Source organism: Drosophila albomicans, chromosome 2L, assembly GCF_009650485.2.
Source record: "Drosophila albomicans strain 15112-1751.03 chromosome 2L, ASM965048v2, whole genome shotgun sequence".
In the NCBI taxonomy this organism is placed as follows: Eukaryota; Metazoa; Arthropoda; class Insecta; order Diptera; family Drosophilidae; genus Drosophila; species Drosophila albomicans.
This window is the reverse complement of record NC_047628.2, coordinates 12,456,426-12,480,211: the sequence shown is the minus strand read 5'-3', so window position 1 is coordinate 12,480,211 and position 23,786 is coordinate 12,456,426. Positions and strand designations below refer to the sequence as shown.

The 23,786-nt window shown below is 35.5% G+C and overlaps 2 protein-coding genes across 2 annotated transcripts in view; both read right to left on the bottom strand.

Moving 5' to 3' along the window:
* LOC117566193 (uncharacterized) overlaps nucleotides 1–23,388 on the bottom strand; it is a 62,331-nt gene extending 38,943 nt beyond the window's left edge. The window contains exon 1 of the mRNA XM_034245711.2: nucleotides 22,645–23,388. Coding sequence (XP_034101602.1) covers nucleotides 22,645–22,714 — 70 coding nt within the window. The 5' untranslated portion in view covers nucleotides 22,715–23,388. The remainder of the gene's footprint in view (nucleotides 1–22,644) is intronic.
* Nucleotides 7,732–10,311, bottom strand: LOC117566192 (phenoloxidase-activating factor 2-like). The gene is made up of 2 exons (XM_034245710.2): nucleotides 9,741–10,311; nucleotides 7,732–9,683 (listed from the first exon to the last, which is right to left on the bottom strand). Exons 1-2 carry the CDS (start codon nucleotides 10,263–10,265, stop codon nucleotides 8,907–8,909), a joined length of 1,302 nt encoding a protein of 433 aa, XP_034101601.2. The 5' UTR covers nucleotides 10,266–10,311; the 3' UTR covers nucleotides 7,732–8,906.
* Nucleotides 23,389–23,786: the final 398 nt, after the last annotated feature.

Below are 23,786 nucleotides of genomic sequence, written 5' to 3'. Positions count from 1 at the left end.
GTATTATTGTTAGATAAAATATGAATTCAAGTATGATGATCTTATTTTTGACTAGAGGTTCAATTTATAATATCAAAATGCAAAATTTTAAAAATAATGCTAAAATTTAATGGATACGCTAAAATTTGCAATATTTCAAATATCGATACCTTGTAAAAATAAGATCAATAAGTATCGACATTTTGCTAAAAGCATTTTTTTAAGTTAGAGTCTTCTCTGAAGTTCTGCACACATGCAAAAAATTCAAATAGTAATTTAATTACTTTGCATTACATCATTAAAAACTCTGCTATAATCAAATTACAACATATAGCACATATGGATATCGATGGCGTTAAAGTGAGAAATAACCCAGAACAAATTAGAATAAACAGACGTGCATATCGCAATATTAAGAATACTTATTGAAATTATAAACATATTCCTACTTTACAGTTTATGTTCATTATTACGCACACATAAGTTAAAAGTCCAAAGAAAGCAATGCTGAATGTAGTCAGAAAGCTTTTTAATGTGTATGTATAGGTAAATAATTATCTAAATATAACACAAAGTTGCATTCTAACAATATGTGTTGTTGGCTAAACGATTTTTTCAGCAATAAAACACAAACTCCTTTTTTACCTTTAAAATAATTACTTGATTTGTCTTTATTTAAATTTTACATATGTATATAACCAAGAGCAAAAGAAATAACTTAAAAACTTCGAGTTATTAGAATTAATAATCAATCGATCATTCTTTAATGTTTTTCATATTGTTGGTTATCATAAAATAAAGAAATAATCCTGTTACTTTACAGACACTAGCGATTTTATTCTCCATTTAACAGTTTAAACTTGAAGTAATTATGTTTGATATTGTAATGATTAATACAAAACTAAGCTGAAACGGATATATGAATTCTATTGTTAATTTCAAACAACAGAGAAGCTAATAATCGGAAATATCTTTGAATATTTTTAAAAAGAAAAAAATACCAAGTTATTTGATACTGGCGGTTCACCTGTCGATTTAACAAGAGGAAATTTAATAAGAGACCTCACTGTACCTTGTCTGCTGACCACTTGCAATTACCTTCTTTTTTGTTGTTGTCATTAATTTCCAGCTAATTGTAAGAGCTGCTGCTGCTGCTGCCGATGCTGCATGCGAAGCACACATCCAGTCACAAGCTCAAGCCTGTAAGTGGCCTGGTGATTGCGACAGTGCCATTAGCTTTTATTGGGCCACATGAGCATACGACACACACACACATACACACTCGTAAATAAAGTGTAGAGTAGCTTTGTCACAAAAATTGCCGATGTCGTGAGTGTGTGTGTGTATGTGTGTGTTTCGCATTTTGACCTTATTGCTTTTAGCCCAGCAGCAGAAGCCAGACTCGCAGCCTGCTGTTTGTTGTTTGTTTGTTTGACTGATTTGCTGTTGTTTATTTTGATTTCCGGTTCAAATACTCGAATAGGAGGAGGAGGAGGCGGAATACATGGAACACACACGGTACACGGCCTTCGCAAAAGTTCCCGCTGCTTTCGATTTCAGCATTGATTGTGTTGTCGCCACAGGAGGTCCTTAGCGTCGACTCCGTCTCCATCTCCATCTCCGACTCTGACAACGACTACGCCTCGCCGCTTTCCATTTCTTTCTGTCAGCAAACTCTTGTGTGTTACGACCAGATTAGTATTGACAAACAGGCAAAGGACCAGAGGCCCAGTCGTCGACGTTGCAGCCTGGCGACAGTTAGGTAATCCAATAAACACCTATACACACCTATGCACACACAAAACACACACATACACACACATATTCGAACGTATAGAGGAAGAACTAACCTGCGCTTCTGATCCTTTATTTGACCAACCAATTTCGTATTACGTATACGTCTTTTGTTTATGTTCAACAGCCAACTTCAAAAGGCATTAAGTTTTTTTTTAGTGTTTTGTTTTGATCTTACTCTCCTGCTCTCTCTCTCTCTCTCTCTCTCTCTCTCTTTCTTCTTCTTCTTCTCACTCTATCTATTCCCTCTTTTTGTCTCTGTCAATTGGCTATAATAAACAGTTGATAGCAGTTGTTTAATAGCTGCTTATAACACTCCAATTCAATTGAATTTCATTCAAATTTCACAGCATTATTATTTTGCATAAAAAATGCATTAATCGAGAATTTATGTTTTTGTTTTTTCCCCCCTTTTTTCGATGTCGTTAATGTTGTGTAAAGTCATAACTCTCGCTTTATGCATCTGCAATATTATTTGCTATTAAAAGCCAGCCCGCCTCATCGTGTTGACACGAAACAACTTTTAGCGATTTATGAAAATGCCTTTGTGCCATTAAAATTATGTACACTGAATTTAATTAACAATTTCGATAATTGAACTTGAATTGTGTAAAATAGAGGGATGCAAAATCTATACAAATTACTATTTAAAAAATGCGAAAAATTGCAGTATAACAATATATGCAGGAAATTAGTTCATACATTGGTAATAAATAAAAACAAATTAATAAATTCTTTATGATTGAAATGTAAATTAAAGCTGCTAGAAATATATTTCTTATTTCTCTATATTCTTTTGAAACTTCTTAGCTACAATAAGTCGCTTTACTTTTGCTAGTGATTTAAAGTTCATTGTTCATTGAGTGGTTCTAAAATTTTCCAGTCTTAAATGACGTTTAGTTCGTGAACTTTGTTAAGTTGTCTTGCCCAAAACTTTTTTCCTTCAACTAAATGCAAAACTTTTGAATCGAACAACAATCATGACTTAATGACAATTTGCATGGCAAAGTTGAAGTCAAGTTGCAAGCGAAAATTATAAAGAAAAAATGTTGCAACTACTCGCAGCATATTTTCCTTGCCAGCTCTATTGTGACGGAGCAGAAAAAAAGCATAAAAATGAAATTTTAATCATTTTTCTGGAACGCCATTAAAATGTTAATTCAGCTCGAGAGCATATTGCAATCGATTTAAAGATGTGGAAAGAGAAAGGATATCAGCTGGATATGTATTAAATGTATGTATAATGAGTGGAGAACTGAAATGCAGCGAGTTGTGATTAAGGCAGCAAATGAAAACGCAATTAAAAGCAATTATAAAAACGTCTATTTCACACATGTCAAAAGCGACAAACAAACAAAACTATAAAAATTAAAGAAAAAATTGCAAAGAGAGAAAGAGCAAGAGGAAGTGGAAATGGAAGCGTATTGGGTGGAAAAGTTTTTGGCAGCCAAGTTCTGCAAGCAATTAAATATATTTGTCACTTCGAAACGCCTGACAAGCTGAACTTATCAAAAACCGCAACGGGGCAAGTGGCATGGGATGTGGCAACTGCAGTTGGCAGTGGGGACAACGCTGCATGGTTGCATGTTTTGCTTGTCAAACATTAAAACTGGTTGCTGTGGCATGTCTCAAATGTTTGGCTCGGCTTCTTTTTTTGGCAAAAGCAAAAGTCTTTGCCAGCTCGCCACTTATTAAATGCAGGGAACCTTCCTTCCTTCCTTCCTTACTCTCCTCTCCTCTCCTCTCCACTCAGCTTTGCTCGTCTTTCCACAACCTCAGAACCTCGTCAACTAACTTGGCCGAGAGAAGCGGGGTGGCTCAAGCGACAAGTTTTGAGGAAAAGTTTTGCCAAGCTGCCAGCGGAGCTGTAAAAAGCGTTGCCACTGTTTTTGAGCACTCGTTAACTGTGCTGGCGTTGAATCTGGCGCCAACTCTGGCTGGCGAATCCTTTGCCCTTTTGCCATTTATAAAGTTTTAATCATGTAAAGCATACCAATAGTTAAATATGTATATAAGTATACGAGCAAAGCTTATGCATTTTCTCTCTTTGCCCCCCTCCTAGCATCAGTAACTGGGTTCGCTCTAGCAGCTTTGAAAACGTCTCAAAGTTCTTTCTTTCCCATCGTCGCCCTTTCCATTCAATACAAAAGAGGGCGGACAAGTCACTCAAAGTTGCTATGCAACATTTCTTTCTGCATCATATACAGTGTCATCTAAATTTCAAATTAGAATACTACGCTAAAGACGGGTTTATATTGGATATATATGAATTTTATATTTTTATACCCGTTTCCTAAAATAAAGAATGGTATTTGTGCATGGAACAGGCATAAGTATTTATATATATATTTTTTTTTTGATCAGCGTCAATAACCGCGACGATATAGCCATGTCCGTCTGTCTGTCCGTCCGTCTGTATAAACAACTAGATCTCAGAGACTAAGAGAGATCGATATACAAAAAAAATATTGAATGTAAAAAAAGCGTATAACAAGCATATTTTGAAACTAGACTCGGCTGTGTAACACACATCAGCTATAGAATTTACGATTTCTAAACATTTGGTTGTTATTTGTTGTTGTTGTTGTTTTTTATTTATTTGAATGTGTTAACTTTAAATTGCCTAAATTTCATTTCCTTTCTTATGGCAATGTTACACAATTTAATATAATTTAAAGAACTATATAGGAGTATTCCGGAAAGTAATGAAATATTAAAAACAATAGTCTTTAGGTTTTTAAGATCCCACTTTAATTACTTATTGAATTACTAAATTTTTGGTCCCCTCTTATAAAATATTTTGGAGAGGATTATCTTTTTTACAATTGGTGAAATTTATAAAAAAGTATTTATGAGAGTCCTTTAATATGATTTATTTTAACTGAATATCTTATTCTCAATCTGTTTTTCTTACAGTGTTTTAAAATGAATTTTAAATTTGTAAACTATTGAATACTATATAATATAAAGCTTGGATACTAGATGTGTTCAAAATTGATTTTTTTTCACACTTACTGTATTTGCTCTTAATTATTATAAACTGAAGAAATTAATATTCAAATTATAATTGGTTACTTCCTATCGATAGACAATACCTTATGTTCATTACATTTTTCTTGCAAAATCGAAATGTTTTTTAATAGTCGATAATTTGATGGGTAATTTTTTTCTCGCATTGCAAAATGGAATGCTATTTGCATTCACGAAAATAATTATGATAAATGACATAATTATGATAAATGACATTATTTTAAAACCAAAATGAATGATTAACTGAAGCTTTAATTGCATAATCAACTATGTTTACATTTTCAATTGTCCTTCTTTTTTTCCTGGCGCGTTGTGTGTGTAAACAGAGTTGTAGCAGAAAAATGCGGGAGGATTGACCTTTTTATTTATTATTGAGTAATGTGAGTGAATTGATGAAATGACGTGGAAATAAATTCACATTTATTGAGAGTAAACACTTTTACCCTGCAATTTCAATCTGCAAAAATTAAGAGGTATACCTCATGCAATGCTTTAAATTTATTTAGGCAGATTTAATTGCCTAAATAATACCAATAAGCAGCTTGAAATCACTGATAAAGTACTGAGAGTTGTCATTTGACATGCGGAAAAAATTTTTGATTTAAAATGCTGCAGTTTATTAGTTCATTGCCAGGTAGAGAAATTATTAATGTTACTACTAACATAAACATGATATTCCTGTCTAACTTGAATGCTAAAACTATTAGAGGCTTAATCGCTTGGTAGCCAATAATTTATTCGAATAATAAATAAATTATGAATCAAGAATCAATTCAAAATGCTAAATTTTGTTTTAATAACGATTTCTAATTAATTAGTAAACACTCAATTTTCGAAAATAAACTTTTGCACATATGATAAATATCATATTTCTTGGAACAATCTGAAATATTCGAGGTGACAAACAGTACTACATAAATAAATGAAGAGTAATAGTTAATTATAATTCTTCTCTGCAGTTTTTGGAATATTATATTCAAGATGCTTGAGAATTCATTAATAAACTTTTGCCAATAGGGTAAATTTCATATTTCTTGGTGCTATCTTGAACTCTGGTAGTAATTCTAGATGTGGCGAACGTGGCTTAACCGAAGACGTCAGCAAAATGCCAACAAACAATTCAGTAGCATTTCCTACCTCAAAAACCAAGTAACAAACTCTGGCATGCTGGCAAGGGACTGAATGAAGGAGGACAGGGTAGGGCAGGGCAGGGCAGGACACTCTCAGAGGCTCTGCAGGGACACTCTGTGTATGCAGCCAAGTGGAATCAATTAATCTCTTTCCGTAAACATTTGCCAGGCAGCAGCAGCAATGGCAGCAGCCTGGCACAGCAATAACAAACATGAAAGGAGACGCTGAGGAGGTCTAAGCAGCCAAAAATATGAGACTTCAGCTGCGGATGAGAAGGAAGAGATGGGAGAAGCGAGTTCTGATGTAGAGTCAAAAGAGTGCGAGAGCGGGAATGAATGGGAACTGGGGAGATTGGGTTACTTCAACCAAGGAGCACCGCTTGCCGCGCTCGCTGAGTGAAATGTTTCAGAAAGTGCAGCTTGCAGCTATGAAAAATGATAAATTTCAGTGTGTAGCGACAGTCAACTCTCACCCCTCGAACACCACTCAACTCGCCCCTCCGCTGCCCACTTCACTTTGCTGGCGCTCTTTTATTATTTATCAAGCTTATTACGAAAGCAGCAGCTACGTCTAACAGGGTAAAAAAGAGGGGTAAGAGGAAGGGCTGAGGAGCAGCTTTCAACTGCAACTGTGCAGGGCGTTCCTTTCTCTCCCCCTCCTCTTGCCCTTCTCTGCTGCGTTTGCAGTTTCAGTTTGCCGCCTGGTTTGATATTGAAAAATTATTGCTTTTTATGAAATAGTGTCATAAATTATTCGTAATACATTAACAATTATTTAGTAGTTGTTTTTGTAGCGTCTACTCAAATGCGTGATATATTGCCGGCCACTTACTCAAGCGTTTCCACACAGCAACCATTCCTCCAGTCAGCTGACGGAGACTCAGACTGAGACGGAGACTGCAACTGAGACAGAGTCTCAGCCTCAGACACATAAATTAATTTCGTTTGACAATCAATTACCTAAAATGGAAAATACAGAATGAAAATTGGATTAGCCTTTCGCCAGAAATATGATTAGGAAATTGAATGAGTTGCTTCTTAGATTTCCAGCACGTTGAAGAAAAACCGAATGCCAAATAAAATTTATTAACTCGGCAGTAAACATCAATGTGTTTGTTTGTTATACCCTTTATCCGAATAACAAAAGTAACTACAATATTTATGATTGCCGAAATTTTGGTTGTGATCGGATAAAAATTGTCAAAGCTATTTAAGAAATACCTTGTATGGCTAAAAACACATACTTACAACGTGTGTCTGTCAATCTGGTGTATTTTGTTATCTATAATATAAAAAAACTAAAATATACCGAAAGGTATTGTACTATTGGCGATACAATATCGATATACCAAAAATAGACTTTGGTTTTTTTTTTTTTTTTTTTTTTTTTTTTTTTTTTGGTATATTAACTCGGTATAGTTTAAAATGGGTAAAGGGTATCTTATAGTCGAACACACTATACTGATACTTTCTTTCTTGTATAATTTAATTTTATGCTCAAATATGTGAAAGTTAATTATGATAAATGCGTTTGGATTTTCAAATTGAACTCTTGCTTGCTAAGAATTAAGTTTAAGCTCTAAAACATTCGATTGAATAAACAATTATGGATAAAAGAGTAAAGAGTGAAAAGCGAATTTAATACGTAGAAGTTAAGCAACATTAGAAATACAATTATAAAATTCTAATCAAGACAATAATGCATTTCTGAATAGAAAACGCTTAAAATAGATACATTTTTGTTTGTGTCCATAACACAATTATGGTATTAAAATGTAAACTTGTTAATTTTCCTTTGTGATTGTCAATTATTTCTTTATTTATTTTACAAGGTATAAATACAGAGTAATTACATAAAATATAATTTTTTCTAATTTTGCTACTGCATTAGCCTGAAGAAAAGTAGAAAAAATAAAAAATCTTTTTATTGAATACGGTTTATTTCAATTCTTATTTAACTTTATTGCTTCCCACAATTATTTTTGGTTTTCTTGCACTGCTTTAAATCAAAAGTATTTATAAATTGACAGTCAGAATTATGGCATGAGTAAACACACGGAAAAGCTGAGAAAAAGCAATCGGGAGTCGAGTTATTTCTGCCGAGGACGCTTTATTGATTTATCGCTATTGGCGTGAGTTATAATTGGTTTATGAGGTAGCTCGACCATCAAGTGCAGAATCGTCGTGGTTCTTAATGTGGATTTATGGCAAACAGCTTCTCTGGCATTTTTGGGAACATTTCGTGGAGCGATCTCTCAAAATTAGTGCTTAATTGTGTTAACTTTAATTATAATTTGCGCCCCATTTTGATGGCTTTTTCCCAGCGAAATGGTGTCAAGTGATTAATGCTCTAAGCCTTTGACATTGTCTGACGACTTGCCAAGTGTTTAAACTTATTAATTATAGCCAATTAAATTCTGTGTAGTGTGGATTATAGTACGGTGTATGAGTGGCATGCAATTGTCTCTCGAGGGTCGGGTTTCAATTAAATTTCAAGAGAGGTCACTGGCCGAATAGTCTCCTATTATGCTATATAGAATACATTGTAGTTTTGTGCATTGTTTGTGTTGGGAGGTTAAACGATGTGCAGGATACAGGATGGCAAAACAACCGGCGGACATTTGCAGGGAAATTATTTTTAATCATCTCGTTGCCACCTAAACAAACAAACTAACAGGGTTCACGTTGAGGTTAAACGACAAAAAAAGGGATTGCACTGTATATTTTAGGCGTTGTGATGTTTGCCATCAGTCTGGTTTTCTTTTCGGCCATGTGCGTTTTATCGTGTGGCAGTCATTTTGGTTTTGGTCAACAAATGATGGGACAGAAATGTAAGCAAAACATTCAGAAATAACTAGAGGAAGGAAATGTGTTAACTGCGGCACGTGTTGTGAGGATATCAAAGTTTTCTATAGAGTTTTAGTCTTGGGATTAATCGTGTTGCTGTTTAACGTCATCGTGTGCTCCAATAAATCACAAATTTAAATTACTTTGCTGTTTATGGATCCAGTCATCAAAATATGCCACATCGCTATATATAACCGGCTGCAGATTCTGAATCACCTTCGTGGACGACCAACCGCAGGTGACTAAGCCAACCAAAGCATATTGCTTGGGTTTGCGCTTGAAAGAACAAACAAGTGGCGAGCCGCTATCGACGCCGCATGAATCGATATTCGGTATCTTTTCGCTGCACAGCAGATCGTCACGAATGAAATCACCAAACCACTGAATTTTCTGATGATATCTCTGAGTTTGATGCTTCGATTCGCAAGATTTAGAACTTATCAAGGAGGTGTTAAACGATCCCAGAATATTCGGTCGAGGGCCCCAAGCGCTGACAAAGCAATTAGTGCGATTTAAAGAATACGGGGTATTGTCCAAACAGATGGGGGAAATGTGCGGCGCATTGCTGAAGGGTTTTTCCAACTGGAGCATCGCAATGTTGTTGTATTTGTATTTGCCGCCCTTGTAGCCCTCGTGTGGCAGGATCTTTTTGACTAAACGATTTTGATGCGGATACAATTCATCAGTGCTCCTTTTTTCCCATTCACCAGCTCGCACACTGAGTCTATCAAGATCTTTTCTGTTTGTAAGATTAGCGGTGGTCAGCACAATGTTCGAGGCAATCAGAGCACCGCCAGATATAAAATCTCCTTTGGCATTGAGCACAGACACCATCCAGGGGAATTCACCGAAACCAGCTCCATAAATTTTATTTATTGGTACTTTGCGTAATCCGCACATATTCTGCAAGGAAATTCAATTAGTGCCGTTAAAGGAATCAGTATTGTCGAAAGTTGCTACCATTTCCTCGCTACGGCAGCAGACTTTTCCTTTGGCACAATCACCAAGGGGCTTATCAGATTTGCAAAGCAAACTATCAACACATTCCGTGCCAGCTCCACATTTAATATATTTTGGACAATCGGGCATATTTTTGATAATCTCTTCCAATGTTTGATTGAGTGGACAACATATCTCATCTGCATTTTCACATTTGCCTGCGATCAAAGTCGTCGTCGGAGCCATGCATTGAGCACTCGGGATGCACACTGTAGCGTTTGCACACTGTACCTCATCTGTATGGGGTTTAATTGTGGTATCTTCAGGGATTTCTGGTGGACAATCGGCTGCTCTCTTCACAATTCCGGAGAATGTGTCGTCGAGCAAGGCGTCTACGAGTTGCTGTTTTTCTCGTTGCATTGTAAAGATCTTAAAAATTTCTACACGTAGCTTAAATTTTTCATTTTGCAAGTTGATTTGCGCGATTGTTGCACTGCTTAAACTACACAGTATAAGACACCAGATCACACTTGACATCAAATTCATTTTATTACGTGTAATTGTGCTCCGTTTAATAAGACCTGTTCAGCTCTCGAACTAATTCAACACTGAATGTTCTTAGTTGTAAGCTCTTACAATCCACCGCATTCCGCAAGGTTAAAATTATTTGTATTTCAATTGAAATTAAACTTATCACACTTATTTTTAATACCCTTGAGATTTTTTTAAAAAAGTGTGAAATGGTCTAGTAAGTTTGTTGAAAGTGAAATGAACGCAGAAGGGAACTTCTATTATAAATTTTACATTTAACAGGCTGTTTGAAGAATGAAATGCACTATTTTAAAATACAATATAAAAAAAAAATAAACAAAAAAAAAAAAAAAATATAATAATTTTATCATAAGATTTTTGGTCTTAAAATGATAAGAATTTTCCTCGCATTAATAAGAACTTGGTCTTATATCAAATGCTAGAAATCAGAATGTTTTGTAATTGTATATTTAAACGATATTCAAAATGAAAAAATACTTCTGCTTTAATATAAGCTTTCTTTGGACTCTTTTATGAATTCAACCCATCATATTCCAAAGGGTCTCTTGAAGTCAAATCTCGAGTGTAGTTTCTTTATCTGACTATAATTCCGCTTTGAGTAATTTTACGTTATTGTTCTCCATAATTCGCTCTCTCTCTTTCCGTCTCTCTCTTTCTCTCTCAGTATTTTGCAAACTCCCTTGAGCCGGATTATATAATATAATAGAGTATACTTAGACTTGAATTTAACACAAAGGAGTTTGTGATTTCATTGCAAACTTACGATTATTAGTAATAATTATATAATGTAATTTTTTTTTTTCTTGACAATTGAATGATTTTCTGTTATTTCATACAAATTGCCATGCCTACAAGTAAAGTAATTTCATTAACCTATTAATATACGCTTTGTTTTCTAATCAGAAATTTATAATGAATTTTATTGCTGGTGAAATATTTTTATCCCGCATGATTAAAATCCGCTAATGTTTATTTTTAACATTATGCAGAAATTTCATATTTTTGGGGAATCTTGTTTTATAGCGTCGACAATTACATGCTTATCAGCACAGCTCTTTAAAAGCATTCACACACACTCACATACACTTGGAAGTTGGGGTCTAGTTGTGTTTGTCTAGCTAAGCAAACAATAATAATCGACACACACACACACACACTTGTGCACATTTTAGCATACAGCAAGTTATGCGTAGATAGTCGAGTATGCGGAAGCACTTGAAATGATGCTGCAAGAAGTGAGTGGCAGCATCATGTAAAAGAAGAGCAAAAAAGATGGAGAGAATGAGAGGGAGTAAAGACACCACGACACTCGGTTGCACATATGTTTATAATGGCTTTTATAACTGCCACCAACGATGCCCAGAACGATATTCGAGCACCCACAGCGCATGGAGCCAGAGAAAGAGGTGGAAAGAGAAGCATGGGAATGGGTAAGGGAGAGAGAGAGAAAGTGTCGCAAACTAGTTATTGTTCATGCGGTGGTGTTGTAGGGTATTGTAGGCGGGTCAAGCGGCAATGCGATTGCAGTTCACAAAAAAATACTTGTGTAGAAACCTTAAGATCGTGAAGAAATAATTTCTGTGAATTTCCACAAAATAACTTAAGCTAAAATGACATAAAACTAAGAGAAACCATAATGAAATTTTTTAAACTGTTATCTTAGTATATTCTTAAACTTTGTTTTCATTTTTTCTAAACTACATTTTGAAAATGTATTTCTCCATTTTTATTTAAGCGTTTTAAAGATGAATTTTTAATTTAAATTAATTTTCTCTTCTCATAGTGAAACTAAATGAGAACTAAAAAAATGTTTAAAAATGTTTAATCTCAAATTTCATTTCAGTAATATTGGAAAACTTTATTTACTTTATTTTTCCAAACAAGATTTTTTATAAATATTTTACTTTTTTGTTTTCTTTAAACAATAATTTTAATATATTTTTTGTAAAACTTAATAAAAAATGTGGTGGAAATTGTTAAAATGTTTTTTTTTTTAAGTATTTTCCCTGATAATGAAATTTCTTATTTACTAAAATGTTTTAAAGCGGTTTATTATAGCGTATTTAGAAGTCGTGTAGACTTCATATTTTCAGTCCTTTATTAGCGATGATGTTGTTGTTTTTTTTTTATTGCTTAGTCCCGTGTTTCGTGTACTTTAATTGTGACTTTACTGCAGCATTGTCAGCACACACACATGCGACACTCTCCATTCCCTCCCACTCTTTCACTTTCTCCTTTCTCCTGCAGAGCAGGAGTATCTAAGGCTATTTGGCGTTAGGGACAGGAAGTCAATGACTTTGTCGCTTTTGCCGTCGAGCCGTTTATATAAATAGAGCTGTTAGCACTAGTTTTAGTGGCCCAACATGACGGTCATTGTTGTTGTAGGCGAAGTAGTTGTAGTAGTTGTTGCTGTTGCTGTTGCTGCTGCTGATATTGTTGTTGTTTTAATTATGCGACTTTTGCCACTTTGGGCGAATATAACACGCAAGCCTTAACGGAACCTGGACCGGGGCATTAAGTCATTAAGTTTTATTGGCAACATCGCTGAGCTGAAACTGTGCTGAGTTGCTTTCATGTGCTGACTGGCCTGCTTCCTTGTTAGGGTTAATCATTAGGGTTAATTGTTTAAATTAAAGCGCATTCGCTGTACGCCATTTAAATTACTGTAAGGCAAAGGCAACAAACAAAAAACGAGAAGAAGGAGAAGGAGACGCAAACATCAGGCGGCATTCTGAATGCAGAACTGAACCGATACATAGCATAAATCATTGTTGGCATTTTTAAATTGGCTTTTGCGCCGACACATTTCGCTGGCCGGGATTAAGGGAGAGGGCACGGATGAAGAGGAGGAGCACGTAAACCCCACCAGCCAAAACAGAGTGAAAGAGCGAAGCGAAAAAGAGGAAAGTTGTGTGTTTGCTCCTGCAGCAAACTGGAGATTCATTCCGGGGCATAAATATATGGAGCCGAGACTGCAGGCCAGCAGGAAATTTAACAAAAATTGAGTCAATTTGAATAAGCCCAGGGCAGGGCGTGAGGTGGATAAGGAACACGACCAGAAGCAGCGGCAGCAACAGCAGCCAGGACTTATGGCCCTGGTGGTAGAAGCAGAAGACGCAGAAGATGCAACAGCATAATAACAATGAAAGAGAAAACCAAAGCGAAAGCAACAGCAACAGCAGAACGAATAAGGGAAATGCGCGTTCAGTTAAAGTGCAAAATATATGTATGTAATATAACAACAACACACACACCTGCCGGATTGCTGCTCCCAGAGGCAAAAGCAGGAAGAGAAAAAGAAAAAAGCGGAGCACAATCGCAAATGGAAATTGGAAAAATGTGTGAAGCAAGAAGTAAATTATGGTGGATCATGAAAGACGCTCAAAATATGAATAAATGAAAGCTTGGTTGTGGCCAATTTCAGAATTTAAGTTATATAAACTAAGGTGAAATTATTTAAACATGTATTTTTAAAATTCTCATTCATTATGAATCTTATTGTACACTTAATATATATTCAGATCTACAGGTATTTATTATTGTATGTACCGCGAATCTGGCTTCAAGATTACGCTTGTTTTTTGATTTGATATATTCAGTATACTGTTTTTTTTCTCAATATAATTAATATTCTTTTAATTTCTTCCTACACTATTATTAGCTGTTGTAATTTTATTTCTGACAAGCACTATGTTTTACAAATGTCTCTTTAATAATAACCGAAAGTTGCCTTTTGTACTATAAATAGTTGACAGAGTTCAATTAATCGATTGCCATATTTCATGCTAACTGCAACTTTATTTCCGTTTGCGAAATAGCGACTGAATTGTCGTTTGGCACGCAATGAAATCGAATTAATATAAAACTCAATCAACTGTACGAATGTCCAGGCGAATCCTTTGGGCAATCCTAAACACAATCCCCAGGCCAAAAAGAAAACTTTCCATGTTGCCAATAAGTTTTGGGCAACCATTTCGATAACTTTGTCAAATACTTGAGCAAAGAGAGAGAGAGAGAGAGAAGAAGCAAGAACATGAAACCAAAACGCAATTGCTGTCAATTGTAGCTAGGAAATTCTTGTGCGCACAAAAGTATGCAACATGAAATTATGAGCGGTGCCTTAAGAAGGCTAAAGGCGAAAAACTTTTCATTGTACGACAACAGCAAAAGCAGAAGCAGAAGCAGAGGCAACAACAACGACAACGACAAGATGAACAACAACTGTTGTCCGAAGCTTCATCTCGCTGCCCACTCGCAGCCAGCGCTGAGCTGAGCTGTCTAATGCATTGATTGATGAGCATGTCATGAACTTATGACATTGATAGTTATAAATTATTATTATTTCGACATTCTGCTTTTTGCTACAACAACGAAACGTTGAAAACTTGTTCAGACTTCCGATTCCACTTCGACTTCGTCTTTCGCCTGGCCAATGGCAAGTGCATAAAACATTTGACAACTAATTGACATTTAAAGTGCGCCCAGGGAGGCGAAGCGATGTGAAAGAGACGTCGACGCAAACAAATGATAACTGAGGAAACTGTTTTTCCTTCGTTTACAATTTCCTTCAGCCGATGACGAGTCTCGCTTCGTCATTCCACAAACAATGCCTGGCTAAAGTCCACAATGAAGCTAAGCCATTTGAATGGAAATGCTTTGTTGCCTTTTTTTTATTGTTATCAATAAGCCAAATCGAGAGTGGGGAGACTGCGAATAGATCTGTTTGCAAGTATTGAAGCAATTTTTCTCGCTTACAAAAGCCAACTCATTAAACAGACGTCAAGCAGGAGATTGCTGCTGCCGTTGATGATGATGATGTTGCTGAGGCGAAACAACAAGCCGTTAAATAATAGCAGACAGACGAAAATACATGTAAAGAAAAAAAGGTAGATTCAAAACTTCGATAAAAGTATGCAGCTATTCAAGGCGCTTGTTTGATTAAAATATTTATAAAACAAAAAGAGAAACAAAGCTAGAGGCAAACAAGTTGGAAAAAAGTTAATTAATCGCAAAAGTTGGCGACAGCAAATAAAATAGCTAAAAGCAAACGAACCGAATGAACGATCGAACTATTAATAAAGCGAAGTAGTTTTTCTGTCTTTTTAATGAAAATCTAAAATTGATTTTAAGTGAATACAGTATGTTTGAAACTCTAAATTAGTTTTAAAATTGATAAAAATAACTATTAATGGTCAACAATTTTTTTTTTTATAAATATATTGATGGCAATAAAATGAGCAAACGAGATTACAATTTTATTTATTTTTCAATCGATTTTTTAATGGCTTTTAAGAGTTGCGTAATAACTCGCGTCTCATATTTTTTATTTTGCAGCCTACCCTAAAAGTATGCTACAAAATATTTGCACCCAAATGGCAAGCATAAGCAAAACGACTCTCGACTGTTAAACGATATGCATTTAGTGGGAAGTTCAATACGATAACAAGTTGTTTACCATGAATAATCAGCACAATTTTATAGACACACACACACAGAGCGGCGCCCGCAACTTACCACAAAATGACCAAACACATTTCCTGTTTTGAATTTTGTTTGTTTTTCACTTTGCTTTTGTTGTTGAGGCATTTTCCAACGCTTCGTTCGTGGTCACTTTTGGGCCGCAGTTTGCTGTTTATCATTTTGGCATCTTCATTGCTGTCATTAAGCTCGCATTATGCTACTTCACCATCCCAACGGTTTTCCTTTTCCGCACCTGACGTTTTATAAATGTTTCAAAAATACAGAAACACACACACACACACACAGACTGAGAGACAGAGAGAGATAGAGCGAGAGAATTATAGACACAGTATTTGCTTGGCTGGCACAATATTTATAAAGAGAAATTTGATAAATGCTTCTTGGGGGCTTACTTAATGCGCGCCAAGTGCGTTCATTGTGCGAAATAATAAAAAGAAAATGAGTCTAAGCAGAAAAGCAAAAGAATGTAGCGGGAGTAGCAATTTCTTCTTGGCTTTTTTTTCTGCTGTTTCTACTGCCTGCTGTTTGGTTGAAAGTTGAAGCAAAAAAATGTAGCAACGCTTTCATTTTTAAAGTGATTTTAATATAGCTTTGCGTCTGAGTTATTGGCAAAGTTTGCAATGTTTTGCATAGACAGAAACAAGCTAAAAAGAGAAACTCTTAAAGTAAGAACAGAGCTTAAAGGTAAAGATATATTGCAGCCCCAGGAAGCCCTTTTCTGATATAAACTATTGCAGTTGCTCAGCTGTTGTGCTTGTTAAAGCAAACTGTGCATGAAATAGGCAGGAAATATGTTTAATTTCAATCACAATTTCCCCTTTTAATTTCGTGTTTGCCACAAACACCTAAATAATATACGGAATTAGCATTATTCAGAGCATTTGCCGAGCTATGAATACGCAATGGTCGCCAGGGAGGGCATGGGCATGACTTCTCTGTAACCCACAAGTAACCGCAGCCGGCGCAGATACATCCATCAATTTACAAGCATATAAATACACAAACACACACGGACAGACAGACAGACAGACACATGTGCATATATAAATATTGTATATTAATTTCCATGCGTCACGTTTTCGGCCTGTTGATGATGATTATGATGGGTATATGATGATAATGCCGTATCCACAGACGCCGCCCTGGCGGCAGGCATCGCTTGATCCTGCTGCCACTGTTGCCGCTGCTGATGATGATGATGCTGATGACGTGAATCTGTTGCAGACGACTGAGAGACACGAGACCCCCAAACCAGCAAAACTGACGCCAAACTCCGTTGGGTGCGTTTACTTCAGCAATCAAAAGTTTTTTTTGCCTCTCCTTTCCTTTTCCCCTTCCATCCCGCTTTTATCCTTTTTTCCGCCACGCCCACACATGCGCATGAAATAATTTTCAGCACATTTTCTGCATATTCATCAAAAATGGTTTGTGTTTATATAGTGTGCTTTATTTTTTTGTTGTTTCCTCAATCTCTTCAAGTGGATTTGAGATTTTTATCTCAGCTTTTGTTATTTGCTTATGTTTTTAATATTTTCATATAATAATTTTATTGCTTTATTTCCGGATGACGCATAACACTGAAGTTACCTAAACTCCAAAGACTTTTTATTGTATCAGAAATACTACTTAAAACTTTTCATTAGCGGTCAGTTATTTGGTATAAAAGTTGGAATATATTTATTATTACTACTTTGATTTTTATGACACACAATGGTTTTAATTCAATTTGATATGAAAAATGCAATTCAGCATATATTTTTGAAGTTTGCTATCTATCGAAGAAAAACAATTTTTAGCAGCTCAAGCAAATCCTTTGAGTAGAAAAGAAAATGTGAAAATTGTGTAGTGAAGAATTTTTGCTTAGCTGATGTGTAGTTTGGAATTTTGATTTAATTAAAAAATTCTTTACTTGCGAATTAGCACTTCATTCTTCTACTTAAGCATGGAATGTGGATTTTGTGAATGCATCTGAGCAATAATAAGGAAGAAATCTTTATAAGACATTTTCATGCTCGGATAATTTTTCTTAAGCTCTCTATGCAGAACATAAAAACTTCAGCTAGCTAAATGGGCGCTATGTTTTAAGGAAATAGAAAAGTGAACAACAAAGTGTTTGTTAACAAAACTCGCAAATAACACCAAGGGTTGCTGGTTGAGTGTGCATATAATGGACAACAACTAAAGCAAACCCAGTGAGTAATAATAATCACATCATCAACAACAACAGTAAAGAGCAGACTGAGCTCTTGTTTGTGTTTTTGGCCCATGCGAGTATTATAATTATTTTAAATTGCAAGCAAAAATATTTGCATGCCTTCGTAATTGGCAGCAGGCTTTACTGAGTACGTAAACAACAAGAGTAATAACAACAACAAAAAGTACAAATAGCAGCAGCAGCAGCAATTGTTGTTGGCGCAGTTTCGTTAAATCTTTTAGCTGTGCGCTGAAAAGTATGCAACGATTTTCACTCGCAGCCGTTGCGTCGTCGACGTCGACGTCGACGCCATCGCTATTGTCTGGCCGCATTAGCACTTGCGCCAACGCACGGACAACAACAACTTCAACTGGAGCAAGAACAACAACGATAACTACAATAACTCGGACACAACAAAACATTTCACTTCCTGAGCCGGTGAGCGCTTGATGAAAAAAATAAACTGCAGCAGCTTGAAGGTAGAGCAAGAAAAAAAAAAAACATTAGCAAAAGCAGAACGACAAAGAGGTCTGGGTCTTTCGTTAGGGGAATTGCCAGTGGGTATTTCTTGAGTACGCGGTGACGCATTCAACAGCTTGGAAGTAATAGACTCTCCTCCGTCCAAAGAACGCCCCCAAAGAATGGCACAAGGCAAAGACTAGAATTATTGCAGGCAACCAAAAACTAAAATAAATATGTTCTCAGTGTGTGTGTGTGTCTGTGTGTGGGTGGGTGTTTGACTTTAAGCTGTACGTGTTGAAGGCAGCTGACACTTAATTAAGAGCACTTCGTTTCGTGCTCTTCGCAACGCCTCAAGGCATCTGTATTTTAAATCAATTACCAGCCGAAGTTTGTAGCTCTCAATTTTTCAATCAATCATTGTGGCATTTTGCGATATATATAGATATATGTATGTATAATATTGAATACCATCAATAACAATAATTTTCATAAATATGATAAGACATAAATCACAAAATAGCAGGCGCCGCAAAGTGCTCAAAGTTCTGCTGCAGCCGGCCAGGACTCTGGCAGGACTCTTCGCTCAGGACACTTGGTCATGCGAGGCACGCGCGCGTCTGGGAATGATGCGGCTGAAGGGCACAGCAAGTGCCATGAGGCACGCTTTGCTAAGCAGCAGCTACAGCCACAGCCACAGCCAGAGTCACAGCAGCAGCTCGAACAGGACATAGAATGCCAGGATATAGAGGACGTGGGATGCAGAGCGTGGGATGTCTGGTGACGCCGTCACGAGGCGCTGTCATAGCGCAATAAAAATAAAAATCTAATTAGTATGCCGTTGACAGTTTAATCGTGATTACGCTGGCAAAAATTCCAACCAGCCGGGCAACAACAACGGGGGAAAAAAAGGAAAATACAAGAGGGGAGAAGGGAATGTAGAATGCGAAAAGAGATTCGGGAACATGCCAACAGTTGATTCCTGTTGTTCTCCATTTTGTTGCTGGCTTGTGCTTGGCATTTCCGGCAGCCGCCGACATTGCGTGCTTGCCACACCAAATACATATGCCAATGTGTGTGTGTGAATTGGTGTGTAAAAAGTTTAAAGCACTGCGCTGGCAATCGTTGTGGCAAATGTCAGAGCACAAATATTTCTTAAAATAACAACTAACTCTGATGTAGCGAGAGTTGATCGTGTAGTAGACAAAAAATTAAGAAATTTGAAATCCAAATATATTTTAGTAAATGAAAATTAACTTATATACCTAAGGAAAATTCTATGGACTGCATTTTGGGTTATATAAAATGGATGTGACTCCATTTATTTCAATGAATTAAAAGCCATCTTACTATAAGAGATAGAATATAAGATATCCGCTAAGAATAAGAGCAAAACATTGCGCTATTATTTTTAAAATATACCAAATTAATATACCGCAAAAGTACTGATATATACTAAAGGCTATATGTGGTATGTTGATATATTACAACATTTAAAATATAGCGTAGAATACAAAATATACGAGATTGTCAGCCAAAGCAGCTAAATCATTAAAAACTATTTCAAAAATTTAACAAGCAGTAATACTTTTTCAGAATAAGCGTTCTTTTATATTAGAAATAAGTTAAATAATTAAAATTATTCAACGTACATTTCATAATACAATTTTATAATTGAGTAGCTTTACAGTTCTAGAAAGTTTGTACATTATATTGTAGAGTATCTAATTAATAATATCTTCAAAATTAATTTCCACACCCGAGTTCATTACTTTAACAGGTTTCATTCATGTGGCCATTATCTTTAAACCCAGCTATTGTTAAGTATTGATGTGGCAAATGCTTGCATTGTTATTCGTCCATTAGATTCTATAATAATAATTTAACAACAATAATTTAATTAGATATGCGTCTATTGCGTTAGGCCAAAGCACGTCGAATATATCATCATGCTATTCAGACATTAGTTTCAATGTAGCTTAGCTGTCTAACAGTGTGTGTAGGTGCTTGTGTGTGTGTGTGAGGTACGTGCGACATGCACATGCCATGACACTCCACACTCCACTATCCATTCAATGCCCGCTCCTAGTTGGCTATTGAAATGCGTGTCTAGTGAAGGATACGCGCGACGTGATTGAAATTTTCGAACAGGCGTCGCTACTTCCCATTGCCATACTAGTGTGTGTGTGTGTATGTGTGTATATTTATATATATGGGTGTGCGGGCACCTTCAAAATATGACTAACTTGTCTGGCACGTCAGTTGGTCGCATGTCTGTCAAGAGTCAACAAAGTAGTCAGAATCAAGCTGTTGTGTTGCCTTGGCCTAGACCGGAAACGGAAGTCGCTTTGATGAATTGCCTTAGACCCCGCCCCGCCGCCAACATAAACTTCAATCCTTACGACTAGTGTAACAACAAAGTTCACTTGTAGCTGCAACGCATTAAGCGACGACATTCAAGTTCAACGATTTTCTTTTTTTCACCAACATTTAAATATGAAATGCCAAAAGCAAAAGCTCGGATTTATGAAGGATACTAAATTGCAAGAGAATGATGACAAGGAAGGACTACAAAATCTCAAATCGTAGTTAGTAATTCGTCGGGAGGCTGCTCGTAAAAAAGGCAAGAGAAAAAACAGTGGTCGTCGAGCAGTTAAAACGGAAATATAAAACGTTATTAAAGCTACCGGAAATGCAGACAAAGCGGCAAGTCATTGCAGCCATTTTGCCTAAAGTGTCAGACGGCGGCGACGGCAGCGGAGAAGGCGATGAGAACCCGAGAGATGAAAACTGAAAATGGAATCATTTTCGTATAGAAAAAAAGGAAAACGAGAGGCAGGCGTGTCAGGCACGGATTCAAATTACAATGAGCAAGTGAAAATATTAAAAAACCAAGTGAAAAAATACTGCAAATAATAATGAAAATTTCTTTATGAATGCGAATGCTATGACAGTTGAGGACAAAGGATTCGCAAGTGTTGTGAGTGCTAGAAAGTCATAAAAACATTGTGGGAGGGCATTGACAGCAAAAGGATCAAAATCGGTAAAGAGATAAAAGTCTGCGACTAATGCTAGCAAATGGCAAGCAAGAAAATTACCTGAGTATTACAACAAAGAGTAAGGCCTTTGAGAGATTGTTAAATCGATCAGAAAAAGTGGAGCCTTGTTGTAATATTGAAGCTTTGTTCAATTTTGAACAACGAAAACATCTCTTGAAGTTGATAGAAGTGCATATTGTTTCTTGTTTTAGTCAATTTATTACTTTTTATTATTATATTGATACCCATATAAAAACGTTTATAAGTTTCTGTAAAGATGTTGTTTTTCTGAATTATCTAAATTATTTAAAATTAATTTAAAAATACTTTTTGAACTAAATTAAAAAAATTTGATAAAAGGGCCAATTTAAAGTAAATTACAAAATATCTGTTGAAGTTAATAGAAGTTTTTTTGCTGTAAAGAATTTATGTGGTGTTTTTTTCGTTTTTAATTAACTAGTTTTTCAATCGAATATTATGGTTTCGAAATTGATAAAGGTAATTTCTTGTTAGTAATAAGCTAAATCTGCCTACTAAATTGTTTTTATCTTTAAAATATAATTTGAATTTTAAAATAATTTAAAACTCTTTTCAGACAATCAAGAAGTCCGTTGATGTTGTTGGGCAATCTAAAATTGAATTGAAAATACTTGAGCCTAGTCTTACATTTTTAGTAATATAATATTTAAAAACAGTCTTTGAATCAATTAGGAGTACATTTGAGGAGGTTTTCATCTTTAACTTTTAATTTATTGGAGTTAAAATTTGTCGTTTACATCTGGTTTATGCCTTCATGATGTCTTTAATGACATTACAATTGTAAAATGTCATTTGAGCTTTGTCGTACTACAAAGCACTCACAATATTTGTGGCATTTAATATTGAAGTTTGTTATTTGCCAGGAGCTTTTGCTGGACTGCTGGACACTAACTACAGTTTGAGGTTGTTTATTGCATTTGCTGTGGTTTTTCAATTTCCCAGTGAGTACATATATATATGTGTGTGTGTGTTGTGTGTACAACATCCGGCTGAAAACAAATCGAGTGAATTGTGCCTTAACCGCAATATTTCTGAACCACATTCTAAGTGACCCGATGGAAATACCAGTAGCAGTGTTCTTCGATTAAAATTGCGTGACGGAAGTTAATCAAGATAGCTGGCCACACTTAATATATTAACGGAAATGTCTGTTCACACTTACCTGGCAATGCTGTGAGGCAGGCGATGAAGATGATGAAAATCCTGCAGAATTCTATTCTGGGCAGCGCCATTTTCTGTTATTTTTATTGATTATTAATTGATCAACACAATTATTCGTAATTTATTTATCAGCTCTTATTTTTTGCTGCTGTTTTCTTAACTTCACTACCGCTATTTGGCCACAATACTTTGCGTATGAGCAATATCCGTTAGTTGAAACCGCAGAAATCAATTTTTACATTTGCAATCTCGTGTTTTTTTTTTTTTTTTTGGTTTCCTCTATCGTTTTTCCACAGCGTAATTTCCCTTTGTCCTCTTCTTTTTATTAAAATTATTATTTCCGTTTTTTCTTGTTACGTTCAGTCTCTGTTCTGTTGGTTTTCTATTTTGCGGTTGCACTTAATGCATATTTTCATATGAGTTTTGCCATCGCTTTTGTCCAACAACAGTTGCGCACAGCCACAATTAGCGATTGGCTGCACAGTGACTCACATATGTATTCGTATTGAGTTTCGCTTGCATTGACTGAATTGTGTAAACACGTTTCGTTTGGCTAGCAGATGATTTTTGCATTGAACTCGATTTGATATTTGCATTTTTCATATCCTCTTTCCCTTTTTTGCATATTCATTTCCTGTTTGCTCTAACATCCACTTGCGGCTCTTTTTCGAAGGAAGTTCTCTTTTTGTGGTTATTTTTTCTTATATTTTATATTGTTGCACTTTGCTTGTACGTTTTTTTCGCACTGTCAACCTGTGAACAATACAAAGAATGGAAATTATTAATTTAAATTGAAGTATTTATTTAATCTTTATATTTATGTACATCAATAAAATATATCTTAAAATTAATTTAAACCATTTACACACAGCGAACAAATCTGGATTGAAAAGTGAAATACTTATCTTAATTTAAAAACTTTTCAATCTTGAAAAAGCCTTAACGTATGATTTTTAAGCTAATTAAGGTAATTTTCGTTTTTAAAAATTAAAATCTTGAAAACACGATTTTTAGGTTGAACAATTTTAGCAGACTTGATATTAAAATTTTCCTTTAAGATTCCATTCTTGATTTTACCACTTTTTGTTCTTTAAAGTCGTAAACATTTTTTTACAAAATATTAATTTAATTTTATTTCGATTA